A 27,345-nucleotide genomic window follows, 5' to 3' on the forward strand; every position below is an offset into this window, starting at 1 on the left:
CCCCCTAATCACATGGCGTCACAAAAAGTCAGACCCCCCTCAAATATGACGTCACAAAGCTCTGCCCCCACCCCCCCAAAAAAAAACATGCTTCAAATCGCTTTAAACTATTGTCATTGTAGTGCGTATTTAATGTGGTGCTGCACTCTGATGTTGTAGGAGAAAACATTTATTAAAACGTCTATTTAATTAAGTAGAACGTGTTGTCTATATTTATTTAAAGTTGTGCATTTTGATGTGACGTCACATTTCTCAACCACACCCCCACTCGTCACACATCGTCACAAATGTCTGACCCCCCCCCCCAGGTGCGTGACGTCATTTATGGACGGCCCCCCAGCTATAGAACCCGAAGTGTTCAGAGTAGGTTGTTTATTAAACGTGTTGCCTCCAACTATAGTGTGTGCGCCTCTGTACATCACACTGTTTGTTAACGTGACAAACCTTACTAATTGGCTGTCGGGTGGTGGCAGGTTTAACAACACATTTATATTTATGAGATCTAACTCACAAACTTCTATTATGGATATTGGTCGCTCAAGCTAACGTGTTAAACTGACACTTTCATCAGTTAGTGGAGACCATGCTATTGTGGGTTTGAATGGAGTTCTGTAGGTGCATGCTCACCAATGCAGTGGATGTATGGTCGACGCATCCTTCAACATCTTGCAGACAAGTCGATAGTCAATGGGGAAATCAACTCCCGAGTAGGTCCTGGTGTCAATGACATACGAGATTCTGTCACGATATAGTCCAGATGTTCTTGTCCAAGGACGCTGCCTCCATCCATGATGTTGTCTGGATGCGCCGGTCAGAACAGCATGTCGATGACAAGTCTATGGGATGCACAGAAGTCTAGCAGGCTCCTACCATTGTAATCGAGCTGATCTTGCCCGTGCCTGCCAAAAAATCCGGCCCAGGTGTCTGGGTCATGTCCCATTTAAGCATTAGTCACACAGGGTTATCCCGAGGGGCCACTTTAGCCAGCACATGGGACAAGTCCTAGAAGGCATAATACAGATTGCTTGCCTGCATCCCTCCATTGAAAACACCCTATCACACATACACTTCATTCATCACAGGGGGTGTCCCCTGTTCATTGTCCCAGCATTATCCATTATATGAGACATGTCAATACAATTTCGCGACATGTATGATAATTCGAGATGTGCAGATGATATTGCCAGGAATGTAGATGAGATTGCAAGACGTGCAGATGAGATTGGGAGATATGTGGATGAGATTGTGATGTGTAAACGATATTGAGATGTTTAGATGAGATTGCGAGATGTGTAGAATAAATCAAGCACAGCTGCACTGCATAAAAGTATTTATTCATCTCACAGGACATTGTTGTACCAGGGCTTGAAATATAACACGGTGGTGTGCTCACTTGCAGCAACTTTCACGAAAACACTTTTAAGTGACCTCCAGACGTCACAACTCAGCATGTTAAATATACCATCACAAAATGCCTTATAAAATCACGGTTTACTATGAACTTCGTTTTGATATTAAAACACGCAAAGCAGTATCCCTGGAATACTACATTGCCCACTCTTCCATCAACGGCAAGAGTTGCTAGGATGCATCTTAACAGGCAGTCGACCACTTCACCACTTCACTGGTAACGAAGTCCGGAGAGCACGCATGACGTCTAGTTCTGTTGCTTCCTCTTTTTAACCAATTCGGCCAAGAGCTTGTACCGGTTTGTGCAGTCATCCTGGAGAAAGAGATATTTGGGTCATGAATGTAATATAATGGATTATAATCAACATCTGAAAAAAAAATTCGTATACAACAAGCCTCCTACACATCTCATCGGTCACACAGTCTTCTGGGAGGGCAGTTTCTGCAGCATTGGTTCAATACAAACTCAACAGTCAGGCTTGTTTGAACCAATGTTAGCAAACTGGCAAATGGGCCCAAATTGGACACAAAACCGTATAAGATATACAAAAAAAAAGAATTACCAGCATATTCTACACAATGGCGCAAATTATTATTTTGTACATCATCTCTTGATGGTAATGAATTTTACTTCAAATCAAAGCTTTGCGTTTTCACCTTGGTTTTTCCTGGCACACATTTTGCGATCTTCTCCCATCGCTCCGCGGTTCCTCTCGGGAATTGTTGCAGTGCAAGTTCCAGCAACTTCTGTTGGTTCTGGCTCCAGGCTGGACCACCCTCTGCAGAGCTGCCTGCGGACTGAACCCCTCCAGGCACTGGCTCCCCACTCCTCCCAGGTCGCTCCTCTTCTGCGTCACCATCCTCCTCCTCCTCCAGGAAGTCCCTCTGCCTCCTCCCGCGTTGCCGCTCGGCACTGGCTCCATCGCTTGGTGGGGCGGCCCGCTCGGCAGGGTTGCCACCCTTCAGACGTCTCCGCCTGCCTCCACCGTCCCTTTTGCCAGCTGCCTCCTGGCCACCTTCATCCCTGTCGCCTTCCCCAGGCTCTCCGTCGCTCAGTTTCTCCGAGTTCCCACTGCTCCCTTCAGTCCTCCACATGTCTGCTTCTGTGTGATACTCATAATTTGGCGCCGTCTCTTCGGCTAATGTGGTCAAAGGGACAGACTTGAGTGTGCTGAGCTTGGTGAGGCCTTGAATTAAATGCATGGGTTGAAGACCAAGTAAAAAAAAAGTGTAAATAACAGATTAATAATCCCCATTTGTGTTCATTCAACATGATGGGCCTATACAAAGTATTCTTATATCATCCTAGGTGGCTCAGCAGTAGATTGAGTGGCTTGAAATTTAAAGTCTGAGTTAAACATTCTGGGGTAGATACAATTGGTACCACATTGCGAGGAAGCCAACAATGCTTATCCTATGGATATACTGCCCCCATTAGAGGAATGTGGAATTCCCACCCCTGGCTCAGGGCTGTAAATGGGAGAGGAGTACTGACCTCAATGCTCATTTTAGCAGAAAAACACTGACTTTTAACAAACATGATAAAACATGATAAAACAGATGCTGGGCTGCAACAAGGCATAATAAACAACCCAGTGCTATTGTTAGAGGTTTGTGAGGTCATTTAGAATCACTGTTCTTACATGGTTTAGCAAAGTAACCAATGTCTATCTGTTCATAGATTAAGTATGGGGATTTGGGCGAGGCATAGCTAAAAATAAAAAGTTATATTTAATCAATGTATTGTGTGTTTAACTGACAGACATACCTGCTGTATGGGTAATTGATTCCTTGACTTGCTTTGCTTTAGTTGTAACCTTTGGTAAAAATAGAATGCAACACATACACGTGTCTCTTAAACTGTTAATGATTTGTACTGATGTCTAGAATGCCTGCCTTGTGTATTTGTGTCACTGTGATAAGAAGTTTGTTTGTCGCGTTAACTTGGGTCTGTATCCTGAGTGCGACGACGACGTGCATTTTCACAATAAATTCTAATTGTTGGGTTGAGTGGAAGAGGCCAGGACAGGCATATTCACTCTCAGTGCATTTTGACCGTGTAGAAAAATAGGCAACCGTGCTGATCGGAGATGCGGGTTCCTAAGTTAAAAACCAACCACGTGGCTCAGCGGTAGAGCAAGCGGCTCACAATTGACACCTTGTTGGATGGTTAAGTCAAATCCTGATTGGGGAAGTGGATGTAGCCCATCATCTCTTTGAGGTGGATACAATGATTGTGCAAAATTGTGGGGAACTCTACAATGTTTAATACAATGTACTAAGTAATATATAGTATCGTAATTGTATAGTGAATATACAGCAGTGTGATATACATTAGGGTGGGTAGAATAATACATAGTGTAATATTACAATGTATAAGGTGGTGTATAATAATACAGTATATAATTTAATGTTGGGTTTGTCTATGGCAGTATATAGTACGGTGTAGACTCGTGTGATGTAAGAGAATAAAGTTTAGCTGGAAGCATATTATATTTTTTGCGACATAGAATTGTAATGTATTTCTTACTGTTAGTAGCTCACCTTAATGGAGAGTATATTTAGTATACTGATGATACTATGTAGTTTATACTTTAGTTGTTTACGTGGTGGTTTAGTTACTACAGCTACATACTATTAACATTCCTTCCCTTTATTAATGTTACCCCTATCCCCTCCCTTTGATGCTGCTAATCCTGCATAATGCACGGGCATAATGACTTTAAACCCCCCGCCAAACCTCCTACGCATTTCACAAGTAGTACTAATCGCATATCTGCATTTCCCATAAATATGCTAAATTCCTCTTGATATGCAAATTCTTTTGTCAAGGCGCTCTTCCCCCCTCCATCCCAGCTTAAATAGTCGCTCCAAGCCTGGGGTGTGTCATTCAGACTCTGTCTTCTCGACAGACCTGTTCTCCAGCTGAGGACGGCTGCTTGTGTTGTGGCCGAAACGTCGTGAGAATTATTTTATTATGTTTTATTATTATTATTATTTTATTATTTCCATTCTACGTGACTTTACCGAAAGAACCAAGAAGAAGAAACTCTACAGTGGTTGTCCTATGGAAAGACTGGCCCTGTCATAAGAATGTGCAATGTCCACCACTGTCTCAGGGCTGACATGGGATAAGAGCACTGCCTCAATGTTTGAGCAACAAATCTTTTTTACTGACAAGATGGAATATTGCAGGGTTGCTAAATGGTAAACTGGTAACAGTATTGAGAATTGATTACCGATTTGGCAAGTCAGGAACCAATAATGGATTCTGGTGGAAATTATAGCAGCTCCCTTGTGTTCTGGAGATAATTCGAGACGTGGTATTAAACGGTTTCACCATATTTGTTCATGCGGTTACCAGTAACACAAAGTGTTAAAAAACACCAAATAATGCATACTAAGCCGCAATGGTATAGATCTAAAGATGATAGAGACTGACAAGATGATAAGGGCTGGCCCAGGGTGCGGTAATATCAGGGGGTCATGTGAGTGAGTGCTCCGGCATGCGTGCTACAACACAATGGAAACCTGTGCAACGGAGCGGCCAAGCTCATTGGCAATTCTCTCCCAGCGCCCCGGGGTGCCCCCGGGAAACTTCACCATGAGACGAGCCAGACGAGAGCCATCCTCCTCAGTCCACTCCTGATCCTGCTCAATAAAGAAAAATCCGGTCATGTGGCTCAGTGGTAGAGGGGAGTGGCTTGTGATCAGAAGGTTGCGAGTTCAAATCCTGGATGGGGTGGGGGGGGAAGGTTAACTCAACCTAACATCTCTATGGGGTTGATAAAATTACTACCACTTTTCAGGGATGTTAATAGAGGTTGTCCTATGCATAGACTCGCTCCAACCATAGTAACGTGGAATTTCCACATTTAAAAGGAGATGAGCACCACATGAATGCATATTTGAGCAAAAAAATCACTGACTTTGTACAACACTCATGGCATGTATCTAGTGACACAAATGTGAACCACCAACACATCACCTTGATGTCGCATGACTGTAAAAGTCAAGTTCAACTGTACTGCAGCAGTCACCTGCAGAAGTGAAAGGTGGTGTATTACAGGCCCAAATGCCCAACATGTCAAGCAGCCAGCAACAAACATCACTTTCAAAGCTGCAATAGATAAGAGTTAACATGTTTCACGAGTTGACCTTGAGAGGGAATTCCCAAGCGGAGCAGTGCGAGGGCAGAATCAGAAAGAGAAGAGTTGTGACCTGCAGTGTAGTGGTTGAACAGAGTGGATGGGATGGAGGAGTTTGGTGGACAGAGCCCTCAACAGAGGTGGAAGAATTAACGAGTGACCTTCACGGGACAGTGACCATGGTAGTAGCAATAGAACAGTAATAAGGAGACAACCAGTGGGTGACTGGAGTAAATCAGTAAGTGTTACATCACCAATCAACAACCATAAAGAAATTGACAATGGCAATGCTTTAGCATGTTCAGCTTAATTAACCTTACATGTACAATTTGCATATTCTCAGTACTTATATATCTCGTATACAGTCATTGGACTCGGCATAGTGGTGAGACGTGTACCTTGTGTCTGTGCTCAGTTGGCTTCTCCTGGAGCCAGTCATCCAACTGCCTCTCCAGATCCTCCAAGGCTGGTGCGTCAAGTGGTAGGGGTGCACGGAGGCCCCCTAAAATGCCCTCTTTGCTTCCCAACTCTGGAATGGCCTCTAGCCGTGATCGCCGCTGCCTAGGCTGTCTTTTCTCTTCTGCAAGAAGCATTGAACATCCACGTGCACAAGTGCACACACACAACCGTGTAAAGAACCACCTGCTTACCGAGATCGCATTGTGACTTAAAGCTATATAATCAATTATCTTTTACCTGTTACATCTTTAGACTGACACGGTGCCTCTGCTTCATATTTCCGCTTCTTCCAGCTTTGGTAGCAATGCACACAATCCTGTAGGGAAGATCACAGAGCAGGGAAGACATTCGGGCGTTCCAGCGGCAATCGTGTGTGCTGTGTCGTGGAACAAGCAGAACAGAACTTGGCATTGTACTCAGGACAAAGCCTTCACACGATTCTTATAAATTATCTGTGAATGCGCAAACACCTGGAAATCCACTGCTTCAAGATCCTGGATTACTCTTCCATCTGTATCATGGTTTGACGAGTTGACAATTCTGTATTACTTTATTTGCAGCTGTATTTGACACGTCATTTATTTGACACGTCAAATGTCATGTATTTGACACATGTTAACACATGTTAAATACATGACATGTGTCAAATGTTGAGGTTTCTGTAACTTACTTTTAATTTTATTATGAATGGGTTTTAAAAATATTTTCTCCAAGACAAATTTTGAATGAAGAAATGTATTTTAATGTATTAGAACATTTGTGCACTGTTTTTATATATTCTGTAATGTTATTGTTTGCCCTGATTTTTATCGAGTTGTTTCTTCTCAGATTTTTATTTGGTGGTGTTCACTGTAATTAGTATTTGTTTATGCTCCAATTTCTACTTGTTTCATTGCTGTAGTTGTTTTGTGTTATTGCTTGTCATTTAGTGATGCAGGTCACTCTCGCAATGAGACTCTGCTGGTCTCTTTCAGTTATCTCCTGGTTAAAAAAACACTTTGAAACTTGAACTCACCTGATAGAGAGAGGGCAGAGACCTCAGCAGCAGGAGGAACTGCCGGCAAAAAATGCATGGTAGTAGATCTGAAAGTGTTGGCTTGACCAGAAGCCTGGAATTAACAAAAACACGAGCCATTCATTCCCTTCTCCTATATGTAGACTTTCACAACCAATTTTATGATTCGTAATTAGTTGCTTTTGGGTTAGATAATCTATGTATAATATTTAAACATTTACATTATACCTAAATGAACCCAAAAGAAACGAATTATGATTCCCTTTCCTCTTTGTACAAATATAGAACCTAATGCACAAGTGGAGAATCAGAGATTCTCGTGTGTGCAACTACGGCTAACAGCTGCACACCACGGACTATCTAACTTTATATTTAATTCACCAAATGCTCAAAGAAACTGAATAGCTATATTACTCACAATAATAGCTTTTTCATAAGCCACAAGAAAGATGACCAATACAGAGAACATGTGTGCTCATGCAGTTTATACCTTCTCACTTCTTCTGGGAGAGTCTCAATTATGTCTTCCTCCATTTCACTGCTTTTATTAAACTTCCGTTTCTTTTCTTTCCGGCGCTTGGTGAACACTTCTTGCTGCAAAAATAGAATGTTACAATTAGAGCTCGGAGAAAAAAGACGTTGGGAGGTAATTCCAAAGTGAAGCAGTGCAAGAGAAAAAGCGGAAAGACATGAGTTGTGACCTACAGTGTGGTGGTTGAACACAGCATGGATGTGAGGAAGCAGTCAGTGTGGTAGGCCGAGTTCTCAACATGGGTGGAGTAATCAATGAGTAAAGTTTAAAGGAACAGTAACCACAGTAATAGGAGAAGAGTGAAGAATTATTTTTGCGGGGGGCAAGATATAAGATTATTTTTCTGTTGTCTTGTACAGCATTGTCTGATGAAGTTTTGCATGAACGATGCTATATAAAATGTAATTATTAGTATTATTGAGGCAATTGACAACCGGTGAGCAAGTGACTGGAGTGATACACATTGGTGCAATGTCAAATACATTTTAAAGGTTTCATAATAAAGGCTTTTGGGTTAGATCGCGCAAGTATAAATTTGTCGAAACCCTCCACCACCCGACAAGGCCAATCAGCAAGGGATTTGTCATGTAAACAAAAAGACAAATAGTTACTACTTCAGCCCACCAGTGTGTTGAAGAGTGAATCCACAACATTTACAATTTGAGTACGACGTTTCGCTGGTAATTACATCCAGCATCATCGGGGGATTTGCCAGAATAGTGAAGCCCTCCACTTGCTCCCGATCTTAAATAGAACAGCAGGGTGACTTCATCATTTAACCCAATCAGGTGCAGAGATCAGAGACGGCGGTATTATGATTATATAATAGATTAGTAATCACTTAATTGTTATGATTCCTCTATAAGGAGTTGTAGTGTGTATTATTTAATAACTGAACCCAATCACTATATCCAATCAGGTGCAAAAATCAGAGATGGAGGAGGGGGGGGAGGGGTTATTGTAATTATATACTAGTTAGTAATCAGTTAATTAGTATGTGTTTCCCCTTATAAGGAATTGTAATATGTATTATTGAATAATACGCTTCCAGACCGCACTAAGCCTGTCGCTGTCGGAGCGTTTAAAATTATTTGTATTTCTCTCTTTCAATTGATTCTCTAATTAGTCTTGGCCAATAATAATTCGTTTTACATAACACTTCAAGGTTATCAAAATCAATTGAGTGGCCTTGTTGGCAAGCATGTTCTGCCACTGACAGTTGTGTTTGAGATACTTGAATATTTATTTGGTGTTCTTTTAGGCTTACGCTGATGTTACGTCCTGTCTATCCAATATAGCATCTGCCACATAAACAATTAATCCGATATACACCTTCTGTTGATAATTTAGGTAATTCGTCTTTAGAACAAGATACTAGTTTTAGAATTGTGTCCTGTACCAAATCTAACTTTATTTTTGTTTTGCGTTTGCAAAACACGGGCTAATTTGTTAGTGACTCCTGCGATATATGATACTTTAATTTTTTAATAATCTGATCACTTTCAGCAGTGTTGCTTTGCAATTGTGATTTGGCATTCAGTGCTGTTAATTTGAGCATTATTGTAGCCATTCTGTCGTGCTTCTTTAACATGTTTAATCTCTCTCCTTAGACTTTCACCTTCTGACACTGTTTTAGCCCGATGTATGAGGGTCTTGATAAGAAAGGATTTCTGAGCCGGGTGATGATGCGAATCTGCATTCAGATAGGCATCAGCGTGCGATCCCTTTCGGTAAACGCTGTGTGTCATTTTTCCATTTAGGCCATGTCCAAGCAAAATATCTAGGAAAGGGAGTGTGTTATTCACCTCCATTTCCATGGTGAACTGGATGGCCGGGTTTTGTGCATTGAGATGATTTAGAAATTCAAACAGGAAAAAGTGTGTACCAGCTCAAAGCGTCGCTCCAGGTAGACTGACCAGGCCACAAGGTAATGGCCCACAGTAAGGATGAGGAAGAGGAGGAGTGAAAACTCAGTGAGACCCATCTTGCGCACGCGTCGGATGTAGAAGACTGTGTCCCTCCAATCCGGCAGCCCATTTTGCAGAACTATATCATATCTGCACACCAGAGCCAAAGTGTGCACATTAATTTCTTGTGTTATATGGCCAATTCTAAGAATTAAAAACATGCTTGTGATCTTACACATTCTAAATAAGCAAGGGTATTTTCTCAATTCATCAACCAATATCTGCCAGGTATTTTGTAACACATCACATTTGCTGTTTAAAACATGTGCTCCCAGAAATTCTTGTGGCTGATGGTATGTGGAAAAATACATAATTTTTTTTGTGAACAGAAATGTTGTTTATTGTTTATTATTTAAATTTGAGAAATGAAGTTGTGTTTACACAGTTGCTGTGCACTGGGCCAAAGGTGGCAGCAACAGCACTATCATAGTTGTAACAGATAAGAGTGAACACATTTCTTAAATTGAGCAAGGTTATTATAAGAGCATGAGAATAGAAACAATGGGAGGGAATTCTAAAGGGGCGCATAGAAGGCAGAAGAAAGATTTTGCCGTGCAGTGTGATAGCTAAACAGTGGGGATGAGATGAACAGTCTGGTACACTGAGTATCTAGAGTTTTTCTCTCTCTTGGCGTGAGTGAATACTCTGCGCATTACATGTTGCGATTATTAACAGGGGAAGCGGAATCAATGAGTGATGTTCACAGGAACAGTAACCATGGTTGTAGCAACAGAAGAGTGACAGAGGTGAGTGACCGCCAGTGACTGGAGTGAATCAGTGAATGCTGGATTACAATCACTCTATTTTATGTTGAATTCTATCAAGTGAAGTGATGTAGGAGCTGGATGCTCCACCCAGATATGGCAACAGTGTTCCAGCTCCGGCCGAATTTGTCTTTGCATTAATGGAGTACAGCGTTAAATATCAGACGAGTACTGGCGCTCAAGAGGCAGACGGCATGGAGCACTGCCCCGGGGAAGCACAGTGCATGCCGCTCTGCTTTTCTGGCCAGGACACGCACCTCCCTCTCTTGTCCTCATCCTTCAGAACGTCGTAAATGGCGACGAGCTGTAACAAGACGCACAGCAGTTACTGTGCTGAGATGAGCACAGGTGTTGCATTACTCGTTACGAAAGCCAGATGATTAAACCTTCACATGCATAACATTCCTTGACTTCAGACTATTCCCAACATCCAACATTTCATTGTTGCTGATTGACAAAAGTGCAATAATCACCATAAATGCATGTTTAAGTTTCTGTAACGTAATTTTACGTCTATTTGGAGTGTGAAAAGTAATTGCACTGTGAGTGGTTTTCATTTCACATGAATTACAATTCGTGCAACACGTTTTTTTTCTATGATATCTATTTGGTTTCTTAATTGTTATGCTTGTTTTATATGTTCTTGCTTTTGTCATTTTGGTGACCCAGGTAACTTGCAAATGAGCCTCTTTCCTGATCTCTGGAGTTCTGACCTGATTCCACAAATAAACTTGATATTCGAAAGCAAGACCAAACCTGTCTGAAGAGCATCTCTGCGTTGTCCTGCTTGTTCTTGTCAGGATGGAGGAGAAGGGACATGCGGCGGTACGCCTTGCGGATCTCGCTGGGGGGAGCCGCCTATGGAGGAGACGTAACACAGGGTAGGTAGATTACGTGCAGTTGCAGACCAACAGGCTGTGCCACTCGGCTGTTAGCCACCGACACCGACAAATTAACATTACAGAGCATGGGTCCTCTCCATCTGCACTTTCAGCGAGCAGACATCTCCTGCACCATCACTGAACAGACATCTCCTTCTGCACTACCACTTTGTAGACATCTCCATATGCACCATCAATGTTCATGCAACATATCCACCTGCAGAATAAACACACAATAGTATATGCGGCATCAAGGTATACTGCGGTAGGGAAAGCACACGCCATTCCCAGTAGTATATTAACCATCAATAATTCCAACGAATGTCCCAAGGCCCCCCCCCCCCCCCCCCCCCCCCAGTACCTGGTCAACGCCAAGGACATCGTAGAAATTCCTTTGCACCTCCTCCACCAGATCGAACAGTTCCATGTCCGTGGCTTCCCACGCAGCCACACACGTCAGCATTGGGCCCAGGGCCACCAAAGGCAGAAGCAGCATCAGGCCTAGGCCATTTGGACCCCACGGGGGCTCTGAAGCCCGCATGGCCCAGTTACTAGGGGGGGACGAGGGGGAGATTGGGAAGAAGGGGCCCAACTCGGGCAACCTCGGTGGGCCTCCTCAACGAGCCAATGCGGCCACTCAGGGCCCACGAATAATAATCAGGGCCCCGTGGCAAAAAGCCTCGGAGCCGTGTCTCGTTGCGTGGACTGGAGTCGTGGCTGTCGCTGTGTTGTCGATTGTTGCTGCCGCTGCTGTTGTTTGTTGTCGATTGTTGTCGTTCGTTGTTGTTACTTTATTCCTGTTCTTTAACGCGAGGCCACAGGCAGGCGCCGGCTGCTGCCAGGCCGGGCCGCTACCTTTAACCCCGAATCCCTGACGCCGACTGCCGCTCCTCCTCTTCCGACTGCCGCTCGGGGCCTCCTCCTCTTCCTCCCCACTTCTCCTGCTTCAAGGCTTCCTTCTCCTACCCGAGGCCACAGTGCGGAGGAGAGAGAGGAGAGAGAGGAGAGGCGTGAGAGACGATGACGGATATGGAGCTGTCGGGCTCGGCGCGCCTCGGCGTGGAGCTGAGCGCCGACCCGGGGCTGATGGACGCGGCCGCGTTCCGCGCCGCGGTGCGGGGCGCGTACGCGGCGCTCGGCGATACAGAGACCGGCGGTGAGGCGGGGGGTGAGGTGAGAGGGGTGAGGTGAAGTCAGGCGAGAGGCGAGGGGTGAGGTGAGCGGTGAATGTGAGGCGGGGGGTGAGGCGAGGGGTGAGGGTCAGGGGAGGGGTGAGGGGGAGGGGTGAGGTGAGAGGGGTGAGGGTCCTAGGAGTGAGGTGATCGAGCCGAGGGGTCTTCCGCGAGGTTAAAATCCTACCTGACTCACACAGCCAACTCTTCACGCTCACTCACCCAACCACCTCTTAGCCCAACCACTCACACAACCACTCACCCGACAGACAGACGGCCTTGTGGTTGTGGCGTCCAACTGGTCGCGGAGGAGCGGGGTGAGTGGTGGTCGCGGAGGAGCGGGGTGAGTGGTGGCCTCGTCTCGTGGCCGTGTTCCTCACCCCGTGTTCCTCACCACAGGGAGCCGCAGTGCGGAGGAGTCATCGGGCGGCGCAGCCGTGAGCGCGGCCACCCTCAAGCTGTGCCACTCGGGGCTGCTTGCCCTCGCCCTGGAGGCCGCTCGACACGGCCTCGACCCCGCTCGACTCGGGTGAGGGGCAGCACTCGAGCCGGAGCCCACCCACCGACCGACCGACCCACCAACCCACCAACCCACCCACCAACCCACCAACCCACCAACCAACCAACCCACCCACCCACCAACCAACCCACCCACCCACCCACCAACCAACCCACCCACCCACCCACCAACCCACCCACCCACCAACCCACCCACCCACCCACCAACCAACCCACCCACCCACCCACCAACCAACCCACCCACCCACCAACCAACCCACCCACCAACCAACCCACCCACCCACCCACCCACCAACCAACCAACCAACCCACCCACCCACCAACCAACCCACCCACCAACCAACCAACCCACCCACCAACCAACCCACCCACCAACCAACCCACCCACCCACCAACCAACCCACCCACCAACCAACCAACCAACCCACCCACCCACCAACCAACCCACCCACCAACCCACCCACCCACCCACCAACCAACCAACCCACCCACCCACCAACCAACCCACCCACCCACCAACCAACCCACCCACCAACCAACCCACCAACCAACCCACCCACCAACCAACCCACCAACCAACCCACCCACCAACCCACCCACTCACCAACCAACCCACCCACCCACCAACCCACCCACCCACCCACCCACCCACCCACCAACCAACCCACCAACCAACCCACCCACCCACCCACCAACCAACCCACCCACCCACCCACCAACCCACCCACCCACCAACCAACCCACCCACCAACCAACCAACCCACCCACCCATCAACCAACCAACCCACCCACCAACCCACCCACCAACCAACCAACCAACCCACCCACCCACCCACCAACCCACCCACCAACTAACCAACCCACCAACCAACCCACCCACCCACCAACCAACCCACCAACCAACCAACCCACCAACCCACCAACCAACCCACCAACCCACCAACCCACTAACCAACCCACCCACCAACCAACCCACCCACCAACCAACCCACCCACCAACCAACCCACCCACCAACCAACCAACCAACCCACCCACCCACCAACCCACCAACCAACCAATCCACCCACCCACCAACCAACCAACCCACCAACCAACTCACCCACCAACCAACCAACCCACCCACCCACCAACCAACCCACCAACTAACCCACCCACCCACCAACCATCCCACCCACCCACCCACCAACCAACCCACCAACCAACCAACCCACCCACCCACCCACCAACCAACCAACCAACCCACCAACCAACCAACCAACCCACCCACCCACCAACCAACCCATCCACCCACCCACCAACCAACCCACCAACCCACCCACTAACTAACCAACCAACCAACCAACCCACCAACCAACCAACCAACCCACCAACCAACCAACCAACCAACCAACCCACCCACCCACCCACCAACCAACCCACCCACCCACCAACCAACCCACCCACCAACCCACCAACCCACCCACCCACCAACCAACCCACCCACCCACCAACCCACCCACCCACCCACCCACCAACCAACCAACCCACCAACCCACCCACCCACCAACCAACCAACTCACCCACCAACCCACCCACCCACCAACCAACCCACCCATCAACCAACCCACCCACCAACCAACCAACCCACCCACCAACCCACCCACCCACCAACCAACCCACCCACCCACCAACCAACCCACCAACCAACCAACCCACCAACCAACCCACCCACCCACCCACCAACCAACCAACCAACCCACCAACCAACCAACCAACCCACCCACCCACCCACCAACCAACCAACCCACCCACCCACCAACCAACCAACCAACCCACCAACCAACCCACCAACCCAACCACCCACCCACCAACCCACCCACCCACCCACCAACCAACCAACCAACCCACCCACCCACCAACCCACCCACCAACCAACCCACCCACCCACCAACCCACCCACCCACCCACCCACCAACCAACCCACCCACCCACCCACCAACCAACCCACCCACCCACCAACCAACCCACCCACCAACCCACCCACCCACCAACCCACCAACCCACCCACCAACCCACCCACCCACCCACCAACCAACCCACCAACCAACCATCCAATGCACCCACCAACCAACCCACCCACCAACCCACCCACCCACCAACCAACCCACCCACCCACTAACCAACCAACCAACCCACCCACCAACCAACCCACCCACCCACCAACAAACCCACCCACCAACCAACCCACCAACCAACCCACCCACCAACCAACCCACCCACCCACCCACCCTCCAACCAACCAACCCACCCACCCACCAACCCACCAACCAACCCACCCACGCAGTCACCCACCCACCAACCAACCAACCCACCCACCAGCCAACCCAACCAATCCACCCACCCACCCACCAACCAACCCACCCACCCACCAACCCACCAACCAACCAACCCACCCACCCACCCACCAACCAACCCACCAACCCACCCACCCACCAACCCACCCACCAACCACCCACCCACCAACCACCCACCCACCAACCAACCAACCACCCACCAACCACCCACCCACCAACCAACCACGCACCAACAACCAACCATCCACCCACCCACCCACCCACCCACCAACCACCCACCCACCAACCACCCACCCACCCACCAACCACCCACCCACCCACCAACCAACCACCCACCCACCCATCAACCATCCACCCACCCACCCACCAACCATCCACCCACCAACCACCCACCCACGAACCAACCAACCATCTACCCACCAACCACCCATCCACCAACCACCCACCCACCAACCAACCACCCACCCACCAACCACCCAACAACCACCCACCCACCATCCACCCACCCACCACCCACCCACCAACCACCCACCCACCAACCACCCGCCAGCCACCCGCCAGCCACCCACCCACCTACCAGCCACCCACCCACCAGCCACCCACCCACCCACCAGCCACCCACCCACCAGCCACCACCACCCACCAGCCACCACCACCCACCACCACCCACCAACCACCCACCAACCACCCTCCCACCAACCACCCAACCACCCACCCACCAACCAAACAACCACCCACCCACCCACCAACCATCCACCCACTAACCACCCAACCCACCCAACCCAACCCAACCACCCAACCCAACCCACCAAGAAAGCCTGACTGCAAATAAGACACTCATTGTCTAAGCCGGCGAAGAGTTTGAACGTGTTGAACCAATGCCGCTGAAAATATGGGATGTATAAAAACTTCACCGTTATTTTGTTATTTTGAGGGAGGGATGTGGGAAGGAGGTTATCTGCTTATTTTTGGTCCTGCCAAGAAAGGTGTTTTATCTATTTCACCTGTACAACTTTACTCGGACTAAATGTTTGTTCATTACAAATTATGACTTTTGTTTTTCCAGGCAATGGATGGAGGATTTTAAGTTCAGCGCTGACCGAGTGGCGATATTTACTACAGCTTACCAGGTATGTCCTGGACATGTTGTGAACACACTTGTTGACTGTGAAACTAAGTTATGGAGATGGGTGGAAATTGGATCTGCCAAATTACAGACGTGGGGTTTGAGTAATATTTGCATAGCCATGATCAGTCCACTGCTCGATGAAGGCTTTCTGAAAGCGCCACCTCTCACGATCCTGCAATGCTACAATTTATCCAGCACAAACTGATTTCATTGCTCCGATCTTCTCGGTCAGATTCCATTCCTTGTCTGCCACTCCGTTACTATTCTTGACCATTATCCATCAAAGCCATGTAACATCCTAAACTTATTATCAGCACAAACGTTATTAATATTAAACACCTAATAATTTGTTTCTGATAGAGCAGCCTATCCACCGGAGCCGATCACAGCACTCTATATGTAGTGGTGGTATTGACGTGCGCCGACTGTGACAGTGATGGATCACGGGGCGGCGCGGGGTGCGGGGTTGGGCACGCGTTGTGGGCGTGGTGTGGACGCGTGCGCCGGGAGTGACAGATGACGGGGCGGCGCGGCGTGGGTGGTGAGGCACGATGAGATGTGGGAAAAGAGGATCGTAGCCAGCGCCCAGCGATTGGTCGAATAAGTGGGTGCTCGCAGCGACGTCCGCAGGTGGGGTATAAAGGGGGACGCGCGAGAGCACTCGGGGAGAGTTACCCAGTTGAAGACCCGAAGACGGAGCTGAAGACCTAGTGCCCCGAGACCCCTAGTCCCGCCGTCCTTGTGGGGACCGGGGCCCTGTGTGGCTCGGAGGCGAGGCTGTGGGACCCGGGGTCCGACGCCCCCGTGGGTCGGGCTGGGGACCCACAGTCGAGACGGATACCCCGGGCAGGGAGTGTCCCGAGTAGCTCAGTGGGCGTTAGTCGCCAAGTAGCTAAGTGGGTGTTTGTCACCCGAGATACTAAGTGGGTGTTTGTCACCCGAGATACGAAGTAGGTGTTAGTCACCTGTGAACGAGTTTGATAAAGTAAAGAGTGTGTTACCCGTGAAGTCGTCTCCCGCCGAGTTACTACATTACAACTGGCGTCAGAAGTGAACCTGTCTTCAAGAAGTATGGACACGAGGAAGACTACCCGTACCCACGAGCGAGGTCGGGACGACGACGGCGTACCGGGGACACCAACCTCGGGAGGAGAGGACGAGGAGTGGCCGCCGATGCAGCACCTCGCGGTGATGGCCGACGCTCTGCTTGCCTCCGACACCAGCCTCCAAGACGCACACTCCCGGTTGGCGGAGTTGCTGCTCGCCGCCGCTGCAATCTTGGCGGAGATCTCCGTTCCAGCGGGCGAGAAAATGGCTGCGGGGTTGGAGGAAGGAGCGAGGCTGGCGGGATCCCGCCAAAAGGCGCTTCGCGCCAAAAGTCTGGAAGTTCCCGCCGTTTTTGAGGGGCCGCCATTGATTGGCGGGAAACACGGACACCACGTGACCGGAGACCTCCGCTCAGCGCAGCCCACATCATCAGCGCGCACCGGAGCTCTCCATTTTGCGCCTGACAACCGAGCCGACATTTTACACAACTACAGCGGAGCGCGGGAAAATCTCTCCGACGTCGACGACGATCGGGTCCTCCAGCAAAGATTGCCCGCGCTGTCGGCGTTCAAGGCGGATGGGGGCGACTGGGGAGCCTTCCAACGAAGGTTCCTCGCTCATCAGGAGATGTCGGGGTGGTCCGACACCACTGCCCTGCGTGCGTTGCCAGCGATGCTCGACGACGACGCGCTTGCAGCCTTCACATCTGCTGCAAGGTCGTCCCGCTCTACGCTCCAGGCCGCACTACACCTGATGGCGAAGGTGTTCGGACCGCCCTCCACGTGTCGCCACCAGTTCTACGATCGGCGGAAGGTGGCTGGAGAAACGACGCTCGCCTATCGCACGGCACTACTCGCCTTGGCGGACGCAGCTTTTCCCCGCATGGATAAGGAGGGGAAGGACGCCATGGTGACGGAGCAGCTGCTGGTGTTGGCCCACGAGTTGGGGGTCCCCATCAATGTGGCGGACGAGATGGATATCTGCTCCCTGGCGATCGCCACGAGCATTCACGCGTACGAGGTCCTCAAACGCAGGCCGGGGGTCGTCTGCAATTTGGCGGGGAACGCGGTACTGGCAGCCACGATCGCCGAACCTCAGCCAGCTGCGGATCAGGAGCAGGCCTTCGCTGCATCGCGTCCGGGGGAGTGGAGAACGGGAGGTCGTTCGCCCACACGTTCACCCCGCAAGCTGGAGCAACCGAAACCAACGACGTCCGTCGTCTGCTACAACTGCGGCCTTCGGGGTCACGTCGCAGCCGGGTGCCGGGCCCCGCGTCAGCGCGCCACAGGACCACGTCGGGACGACGACCAGGCCCACAAGTCATCCCAACAAAACCCGGCAAGTCGCGGCACCTCACACGTTCGGTCCACAAACACGGCACATTCGGGTCGCCGCTTGGCGGTGGGGGGTTCGCGGCTGGGTGCCGGGGGTTCATTTCGGCGAGGGGGGTCCGTACGCGGCCCGCAAGCAGTCGAGTGGTCCGAATTGGCCCACAGGATCGTGGCTGCGTCGGCCGGGTCGTCCGTGGTAACGGGCTTCATTGACGGGGTTGAGGTCCGGGTGCTTGTTGACACGGGTGCGTCGGCCACCATCATCTCGGACCTTATTTATAACATTCTTCCCGTCCAAAGTAGACCCCTTCTGCCAGTAGACGTGCCATTTCATGCGGCGAATGGGGGATCCCTGGGGATCATCGGCCAGATTCGGGCGACTATTTGCATTGGTGACATCAAATTGGCGGGCCCTATTTTTGTATCATCATCGCTGGCCGTTCCCTGTTTGCTAGGTACGGACTTTTTGTCCAAAATGCCCATCAAAATTCTCATAGATCAGGCCTGCATTGAGCTTCCGTCAGGTCGGCGGCTTGCGTTCTTGACGAGCCCTACCAAAATACGCACGGTTTGTGCGACGGTGCAGGCGCTGGCAACTCAGACTGTAAGGGTGCCCCCGGGATCGAAAATGTTGGTACCCCGTCGGTTGAGGAAGCCACTCGAGGTGGGCGCGGTGGCACAGGGGGTGCCGTTGGGGCCGTCTAACAGGGCCAGAAGGGGCCTCGACTTAGCGGTTGCTCAAACCATGGTGAGAGGGGACAGTGAGCCGTTCGTAAGGGTCCTGAATACGGGGTCGCGGCCGGCCGAAATTGCGCAGGGAACGGTGCTGGCTCACGCCGCGCCGCTACCCGTTGAGGAACGGCTCGTGTCTCAAGCGGATTTCACTGTCGAGTCGCATCCTCCAAGTGATGAGGGGACAGAGTGGTTGGACTCGTTGTGTGCCGGTTCTGCTAACTTGTCCAAAGTGCAATTGGGAGTCGACGCTCCCACGGGGAGGGATTCGCTGTTGTCATTGCCCCTCATTGAGTGGGGCCGTCTCCAAATGTCCGACAGCTCCCTACTTACGCTACGTCGAAAAGTTGGCGCTCCCGAGGTAGGGGATGCGCGGGTCGGTTCCTGGGTGTGCAGACAGGGCCTTTTGATGAAGTGGGACAACATGTCCCGGGGTCACGTGCTCGTTGTGCCTGTTGCTATGCGGGGTAAGGTCGTTCTGGCAGCTCATGAACGGCTCATGCATCTGGGTTTTCAAAAAACGCTCGCCCTAATCCAGCGAGACTATTATTGGCCGGGGATGGGTAACGACGTGGCGAACATTCTTAAGGGATGCGTAGGGTGCGCCGAAAGAAAACCGCCACCATTGGCAGCTAATCCACCGCTGCAATCCATTCAAGTTTCGCGCACAAACGAATTGGTTGCGTTGGACATCTTGGGGCCCTTTCCTGCTACACCGAGGGGAAATAGGTTCCTGCTGGTTGGCGTAGAATACTTCACCCGATGGCCCATGGCATGGCCACTCGCCAACCAGTCGGCTGCAGCGGTGGCGGACGCCTTCGTCCAGGGTTATGTTTTGGACAAGGGCGCCCCCGAACGCTTGCTGACGGATCAAGGAAATAATTTTTCGAGCGGTTTGTTGCGCGAGGTGTGCGACCTGTTGGGTACAATGAAAGTGCGTACTTCCCCCTACCACCCGCAGACTGACGGGATGGTTGAGCGTCTGAACAGGACGATTACGTCTATGTTGTGCCAACAGGTCTGCGACGATCAGGTTGATTGGGACTTACAGGTGCCGGGGGTACTCGCGGCCTATCGAATGGCCCCTCATGCGGCGACGGGGTTTTCCCCATTTTTTCTTATGTATGGGCGGGAGGCCGATCCGGCCATGGACGTCCAACTGGGGATTTCCCAGCCACGTGCAAAATCTAAATTGGCAGACCACATCAAATTTAATATCGCAAAATTGACTGAAGCACGGGAGGCGGCGAGGTTGAATTCGCGGTCGCGGCAAATTGCGAACGAGAGATTGCATGAGCGGAGGGTGCATACGCATGATTGGAAACCAGGCGATAAGGCCTGGCTGCATTGTCCACATGCACCGTTGGCTACGTCCCCCAAGTTGTTGAGACCTTGGAGGGGACCGGTGGAAATTGTGCGGGTTGCACGACCCCAGAGTATACAGATTAAATGGGAAAAACGCCGTTGGTACGTGCACCCCTCCCGACTGAAGCCCTATACGGCACCGTGTGACCCCGTTCTGTGCCGTAACGACCGGGCGTGTGATGTGACCGTCGACTCGGGGAGGGAGGTGTCGCAGGCTGCTCCTCACGTGTTTCCACCTGACCCACCCCCAGGTGCCTCGGGCTTGACGGCTGCTAACCGTCGGGAGCCTGAACCCCGCGGCACGCACGGGTCCTCGGTGCCTGGCCGATGTCTTTCTGAACCGCTGGCACCACCGGACGTTCAACCGCGTCTGGTGCCGTACGACGGACCGGCAAGGCGGACTCGGGCTAGGGCACAACAATTTTCATGAAGACGTTTTTTTTCTCAACACCGAGCTCGCCCGGTGTTCCCCTCTGCCGGGGTAATGTCCCGTTGTAGGGACGCTCGGAAAGGATGGGACACTGCACGAGTCGAAAGAAAAAAAAAATTTTCCATTTATTTTCCTTTCTGCATACACATTGCTATTGTCACTCGCCGGTTTGTATATATTGTTCTATTGCCGCGGTGGCATTGGTTGATGGTTGCGGATGGTAGTGTTCGCGTCGTGTTGTGTTGTTACGTTAGTTGTTGTTCTTGTTGTTGTGTTGTGTTACGGGGCACACAGGGCGGTTTGTATATTTTTATAGCAGCCGGGTCGGCTGCGAGCTAAGTGGTAGGGGGTGATGTAGTGGTGGTATTGACGTGCGCCGACTGTGACAGTGATGGATCACGGGGCGGCGCGGGGTGCGGGGTTGGGCACGCGTTGTGGGCGTGGTGTGGACGCGCGCGCCGGGAGTGACAGATGACGGGGCGGCGCGGCGTGGGTGGTGAGGCACGATGAGATGTGGGAAAAGAGGATCGTAGCCAGCGCCCAGCGATTGGTCGAATAAGTGGGTGCTCGCAGCGACGTCCGCAGGTGGGGTATAAAGGGGGACGCGCGAGAGCACTCGGGGAGAGTTACCCAGTTGAAGACCCGAAGACGGAGCTGAAGACCTAGTGCCCCGAGACCCCTAGTCCCGCCGTCCTTGTGGGGACCGGGGCCCTGTGTGGCTCGGAGGCGAGGCTGTGGGACCCGGGGTCCGACGCCCCCGTGGGTCGGGCTGGGGACCCACAGTCGAGACGGATACCCCGGGCAGGGAGTGTCCCGAGTAGCTCAGTGGGCGTTAGTCGCCAAGTAGCTAAGTGGGTGTTTGTCACCCGAGATACTAAGTGGGTGTTTGTCACCCGAGATACGAAGTAGGTGTTAGTCACCTGTGAACGAGTTTGATAAAGTAAAGAGTGTGTTACCCGTGAAGTCGTCTCCCGCCGAGTTACTACATTACATATACACAAAAAGCAACTTACATCACATTTCATCTTGGACATTTCAAGGGAGGACCAAGTGCCAGTTTCCCCTGTGCGGCACAAGGTGACTTGGCACTTGCCTGTAAGTGGCCTTAGTGTGCCAGTAGGGGGCGATACTCACTTTGCTTATTCCAAATTGGTAATCTTCAGGTAATTTTCGAATACGGTAAATTTGAACCATGATGCTGGCACACAAGAATAATGCAGCGTGCACAAATTATTATGAGTAATTTGTATTGTGTTATTTGTGTCTCATAACTTGCTATGAAATACTGTAAACCCATGCATTATCTGCCCACAGGATAATCTAGCTGATATGATACTGCTGCTTGGACGGTAAGTCTGACATGTAGTATACTTGTTAATGGAATTATTCTTTACTATTACTACTCAATGCAGAAAGTTATACCATGAAATGATTTTGCAGTAAGCTCAAAGAATGCAAATCCATAGGTAATTATAATAAAACCTAGTTAAAGTAAATACGCAGACAATACGCCTCCTTTCCATATCCGTCATTAAAAAATATCGTTTTTTTTAACACATCCTGTCAGCCACACGGTCTTCTGGGAGTTTATAATTTCAGCTGCATTGGTTTAACACTGCTGATCAGACGCTAAATTTATAAAGCCAGAGTCAGGCTGCCTTGAACCGATGCTGGCAAACTGCCAGAAGTTCATAGGAAAGGGCCCCCCTCTTTGTTAGATATGGGTCTTAGTTCGACGCAAATATATATTATACATAACACAATAATCATTAGTGTCATTGTAGAGAATATAATTACAACAATTGAATACCTGCAGAAATTATAGTTGCAATGGATATGTTTACTGAGCCTTTTACATTAAAATATACTTTAAATTTTACATTTGAAATGAGCCTTTTAATTTCCCAACTCTGAACAGGGAGAAGATATTTTGCTATGTTTGTTATAAGTGTCATATCTGGATTCCCTATGTATTGATACCCATGGAAAATGCAGATTGGGTCACTCACCACGGACACTTGTTGATGTCACCTGGCGTCTGGATTACCACATTAAGGTGTGTGAACATAGCATGACTGCACATTATAACATTCCCAATAAGTAAGATTTTAGCAATTTGTAAAGGTGAAGATAATAGTGCATTCCTGCAATTGCATGCTCATTCCATTGCTGGCAGAAGGCCCTCAACTAAAGCCAAGTCTAGAGGGAATTTGGCCTACTCTTCCACGTTGACCGCATGTGTTGGAAAAGTTAGGTGTGCTCTCACTTTGCCCCACCACACAATCAACCGATTGACCATGGTGCATCCATTCATATTGCTGGGTGGGGAGCAGAGGCGATGGGGAGGATTTGAGAATTTGAACGATGGTTCCAACTGCTTCGCCGGGAGATCGAATAGAACCAGTGACCTGGATCACAAGTCCAGCCTAACCATTACACCACTGTGGCAGTTCCTTACAGATGATACGGATTATAAAATAGCAGTCGTTCTGTGAAGACTGCCCTTCGCTGAAATGTTTAAATATCATGTTATGTCATTTGCAGTGATGTGGTATAGCATTTTACAATGTTTATGTTTAGCAGCTGTTATAACTTGTGTCTTCACTACCTTTTAGAACAGTCATCTGCAGAAGGTTGATGAGCCATACTACCAGATCACCTTACACACAGAGGTGAGAAGAGATTATCTCTCTTTGCTCATAGGTATTTACACATTTACAGGCAGTGTCTAGATGGTGAGGTGCATTGTTGGTGCTTAATACATCGTTGTGTGTGCCGATATTCTGTGCCCTAGGTTGGATGTGAAGCTTCACTCTGTCCTGTAACATTCACTTGCAACAGGGAGCAACTCCAGGTATGGAACTTATAGAACAGCAGCAACTTAATACAAATTTAGTTTTGGGTTAGGTCAGATACTAATGCTAATTGTGGTTGTGAGAATAGTTTTTCAACTTACCATTGAGCTGAAATTATAATAATTGGTGGATTCAATGCTTTCACACGTGACAATTTGATTTGTATGGCTATGTTCAGTGGTGGAGGGTCTTATGACACACATTTGGCCAGATCATTACCTGGCCCACTAAGAAATAAATCATGAATCAAATTGTTGGCTCAATAATTTGATGCATAGTTCATAATTTAAAGAAAACATAAAATGTAACTGGGAATGGCCAAATACCCTGCTGTAAAAAAGTGCTGCCAATTACCCTATTGGGATTACACATCGCCTCCGACTGCAACATCGCCCTCTACTGTTAAATCTTGGGAAGACTCCTGAAAACAGTCTTGAGGCTCGGTGAGGCTTTTCTGGGTAAACAAGAGTCGTGTTGAGTTTTGTTATTTGTGCTCATGCGTCACTGCCAACCCAGTATCAACAAATACAAAGATATATTCCTGCAGTCACGAAAGCTTCAAATCATATATTTTACAGTTTTGTGTCGAACCAGGACCCATATCTAAGAGGGTCCTTGCCTGTAAACAAACACCTGGCAGTTCACCAGCAGTGGTTTAATCAAGCCTGATTGCTGATGGGATACCAAATGACACAACTGGTCTAGAGTTTGCTTGAATTAAACCAATGCTGCTGAAATTGGAGTATATAAAAAATGGATGTGGAGAGAGACGGATATGGGAAGGAGGCATATAAACTGATTCTTATTTTGTCTAAACATGATAATGCTGTGACTTGATTTGTGATGTATGCACACTAGAGTGATGCATTACTTTGTTTTATATAATCACAGAAACTGTGCCGTATGTAGGATCTGCTGGGAAAACTCAAAGACGCGGCCAAGAGTCTAGAGAAGGCAGCCCAAGTCTGAAGTTGTCACAATGGCTGGCTGGGAAAGCGGCAACAAAGTCCCACACCCTTAATGAAGTCTCCACTCGCACCTGGTGCTCTTCCAACAACTCTCTCGACGTGCCTTGGCCTTGACACATGCATATTATGTTCTTAAGCAGCATTCGTTTTACAAGGTGTTTTCATCGTCCTTTTGGAGTGATAAAAATATCCAAAAATGTTCAGTGATATCGCTTTAGTTAGTATATAAAACGGAAGTTAATAAGATTCACCATACAATTTTGGCTCAGGCCATGTAACGATCTGGCAAAAATAAAGTTGCAAGACCCTCCACTATACGACACGGCCAAACTAAATTAAATTGTCACGTGTGCAATAATGGTCAGGTCACGTACTGGTCAGATCTTTGTGTGGCCTTACCCAAAAGTCAATTATGAATAATAGCATTGGCTGCAAATGCCTATGTGTGACATTTAATAAAGAAACTGTATGGTCTACTTTTAAATAAATAGTATACTGTACAGTGAAAAGGCAATGCAATGTTTATTTGAAGGCCCAAGCATTCACTTGACATTTTCATAATTGTTATGACACTTCTCTTTGGATTGAAATGTGGATGTTTAAAACATCCAAGTTCCACATGTACTCCTAGAAATACCGTTTCACATGCTCAATGATTCATATTTTACATGGGAGGTTAGGAAGTGTGAAAAATTATTTAAAATTAAACCATTGATGTATGACTTTCCTCTAATATAAACATGTGGAAATGTGTGTGATACATAGTGTTTGTTACAATGTTTGAAGAGAGGCACGTGACCTGCAGTTCTGCATTGTTAGAGCCCACGCTGAACACTGCCGCTTGTGAATTTCATGGTTGCAGACGCATGGTGTGTTGCATTTGTTTTACAAGGCCAATGTACATGACGTTCAAAACGCAGTGGTGGGCAGGAGATATATTATTCCAGATTACAAAACACGCGTTGAATTTAGTTTTTAAAGCACTTGTGATTTTTAGAGGGTGACATTGCACGATTTTGAGGACTAATCTCAGCTGACCTTTCCTGGAGACGATGGTAATCGTGGAAAGATCAGGATGACACTTCTGGGTTTGACCCGGACCGCCTGGCAATTGACCTCTGGGTGGCAGAAATAGATTTTGTACTGAGATTTCAGTATTATGTTGAACTTTAATGTAGTATTCTGCACAGTTTTGATGATAGACCCAGGCTGACTGGGAAATAGGTCTGGGTTTGACCTGTGGTAAAGATGGCCATGTTCCTGGGAGATTGGCACAAACGAGACGGGGTCTTGGGAGGGAGTACCAGTAATCTCACCGGTTCGAAGCGGGATGGTTTGTTATCATTAAATTGCTTCGTTCAGATTGCATTCCGATATTCCCTATACAGTTATGATGATGGTGTCTGCACGTCAGGGGTTGTCCGCCTATGTCCATGGGTAATTTAAGTTGGTGACAATGCAGCTGTGTGTTTAGTTTCAACTGCTGTGTGATGCTCATGAGTTATGATTATATTAAATACGTTGAAATCTGCATTTGTGGTGTGTGCAGTTCCGAGGCTGCATGATGTTCTGGGGTTGTGCTGTATGTGCGAGTCTTGCTGTGAGTGCTGTCTCTATGCGGCGAGTGGTGTCGATGCTGTTTTTGCTGTGGGTGCTGCCTCTGCTGCAAGTGCTGTGCTGTATTTGCTGTAAGTGTTGTTTTCATGCCGTCTGTGCTGTGTATGCTATGAGTATGTTATGTCTGCTGTGGGCGTTGTCTGCTTTGAGTGTTGTATCTGCTGTGTGCTCTGAGCGCTGTGTCTGTGATGAGTTATGTGCGTGCTCTCTGTGCGCTGAGTGCTGTATTGTGTCTGTGCCTGTTTCGTGTCTGCTGTCTGTGCTGTGCGTGTGCTGCGAGTGCTGTCTCGTGTCTGCTGTCTATGCTCTAGGTGCTGTCTGTGTTGTGAGTGTGGTCTGTGCTGTCCATCATGTGAGTGCTGTCTGTGCTGTGTGTCTGTGCTGTCTTTGCTGTGTGTCTGTGCTGCGTTTGTGCTGTCTGTGCTGTGTCTGTGCTGTGTCTGCGCTGTCTGTGTCTGCTGTGCTGTGCTGTGTCTGTGCTGTATCTGTGCTGCGTCTGCGCTGTCTGTGCTGCGTCTGTGCTGTCTGTGCTGTCTGTGCTGTGTGTCTGTTGTGTCTGTGCTGTGTCTGTGTTGTGCCTGTGCTGTGTCTGTGCTGTCTGTGTCTGTGTTGTGTCTGTGCTGTCTGTATCTGTGCTGTGTCTGTGCTGTGTCTGTGCTGCGTCTGCGCT

At 49.2% G+C, this 27,345-nt stretch overlaps 2 protein-coding genes across 5 annotated transcripts; one reads left to right on the forward strand and one right to left on the reverse strand.

The window, feature by feature from the left end:
• Positions 1 to 1,318: 1,318 nt before the first annotated feature.
• Positions 1,319 to 11,978, reverse strand: DNAJC1 (DnaJ heat shock protein family (Hsp40) member C1). 3 transcript variants are annotated; one of them, XM_078860074.1, is made up of 12 exons: positions 11,538 to 11,978; positions 11,052 to 11,153; positions 10,553 to 10,599; positions 9,450 to 9,621; positions 7,523 to 7,626; positions 7,033 to 7,126; positions 6,255 to 6,333; positions 5,957 to 6,138; positions 4,942 to 5,061; positions 3,179 to 3,227; positions 2,068 to 2,513; positions 1,319 to 1,723 (listed from the first exon to the last, which is right to left on the reverse strand). In XM_078860074.1, exons 1-12 carry the CDS (start codon positions 11,715 to 11,717, stop codon positions 1,658 to 1,660), a joined length of 1,641 nt encoding a protein of 546 aa, XP_078716200.1. In that variant the 5' UTR covers positions 11,718 to 11,978; the 3' UTR covers positions 1,319 to 1,657. The 3 variants fall into 3 exon arrangements, with proteins under 3 accessions (XP_078716200.1, XP_078716199.1, XP_078716198.1); XM_078860073.1 differs by having other exon boundaries at positions 2,068 to 2,549; XM_078860072.1 differs by having other exon boundaries at positions 2,068 to 2,597.
• Positions 11,979 to 12,019: 41 nt separating this feature from the next.
• Positions 12,020 to 26,589, forward strand: COMMD3 (COMM domain containing 3). 2 transcript variants are annotated; one of them, XM_078860077.1, is made up of 8 exons: positions 12,020 to 12,332; positions 12,748 to 12,877; positions 16,268 to 16,331; positions 22,550 to 22,584; positions 23,231 to 23,291; positions 23,851 to 23,907; positions 24,030 to 24,089; positions 24,982 to 26,589. In XM_078860077.1, exons 1-8 carry the CDS (start codon positions 12,197 to 12,199, stop codon positions 24,997 to 24,999), a joined length of 561 nt encoding a protein of 186 aa, XP_078716203.1. In that variant the 5' UTR covers positions 12,020 to 12,196; the 3' UTR covers positions 25,000 to 26,589. The 2 variants fall into 2 exon arrangements, with proteins under 2 accessions (XP_078716203.1, XP_078716201.1); XM_078860075.1 differs by having other exon boundaries at positions 25,000 to 26,589.
• The last annotated feature ends 756 nt before the right edge of the window (positions 26,590 to 27,345 follow it).

This window comes from Lampetra fluviatilis, chromosome 10 (assembly GCF_964198595.1).
Source record: "Lampetra fluviatilis chromosome 10, kcLamFluv1.1, whole genome shotgun sequence".
Classification (NCBI taxonomy): domain Eukaryota; kingdom Metazoa; phylum Chordata; class Hyperoartia; order Petromyzontiformes; family Petromyzontidae; genus Lampetra; species Lampetra fluviatilis.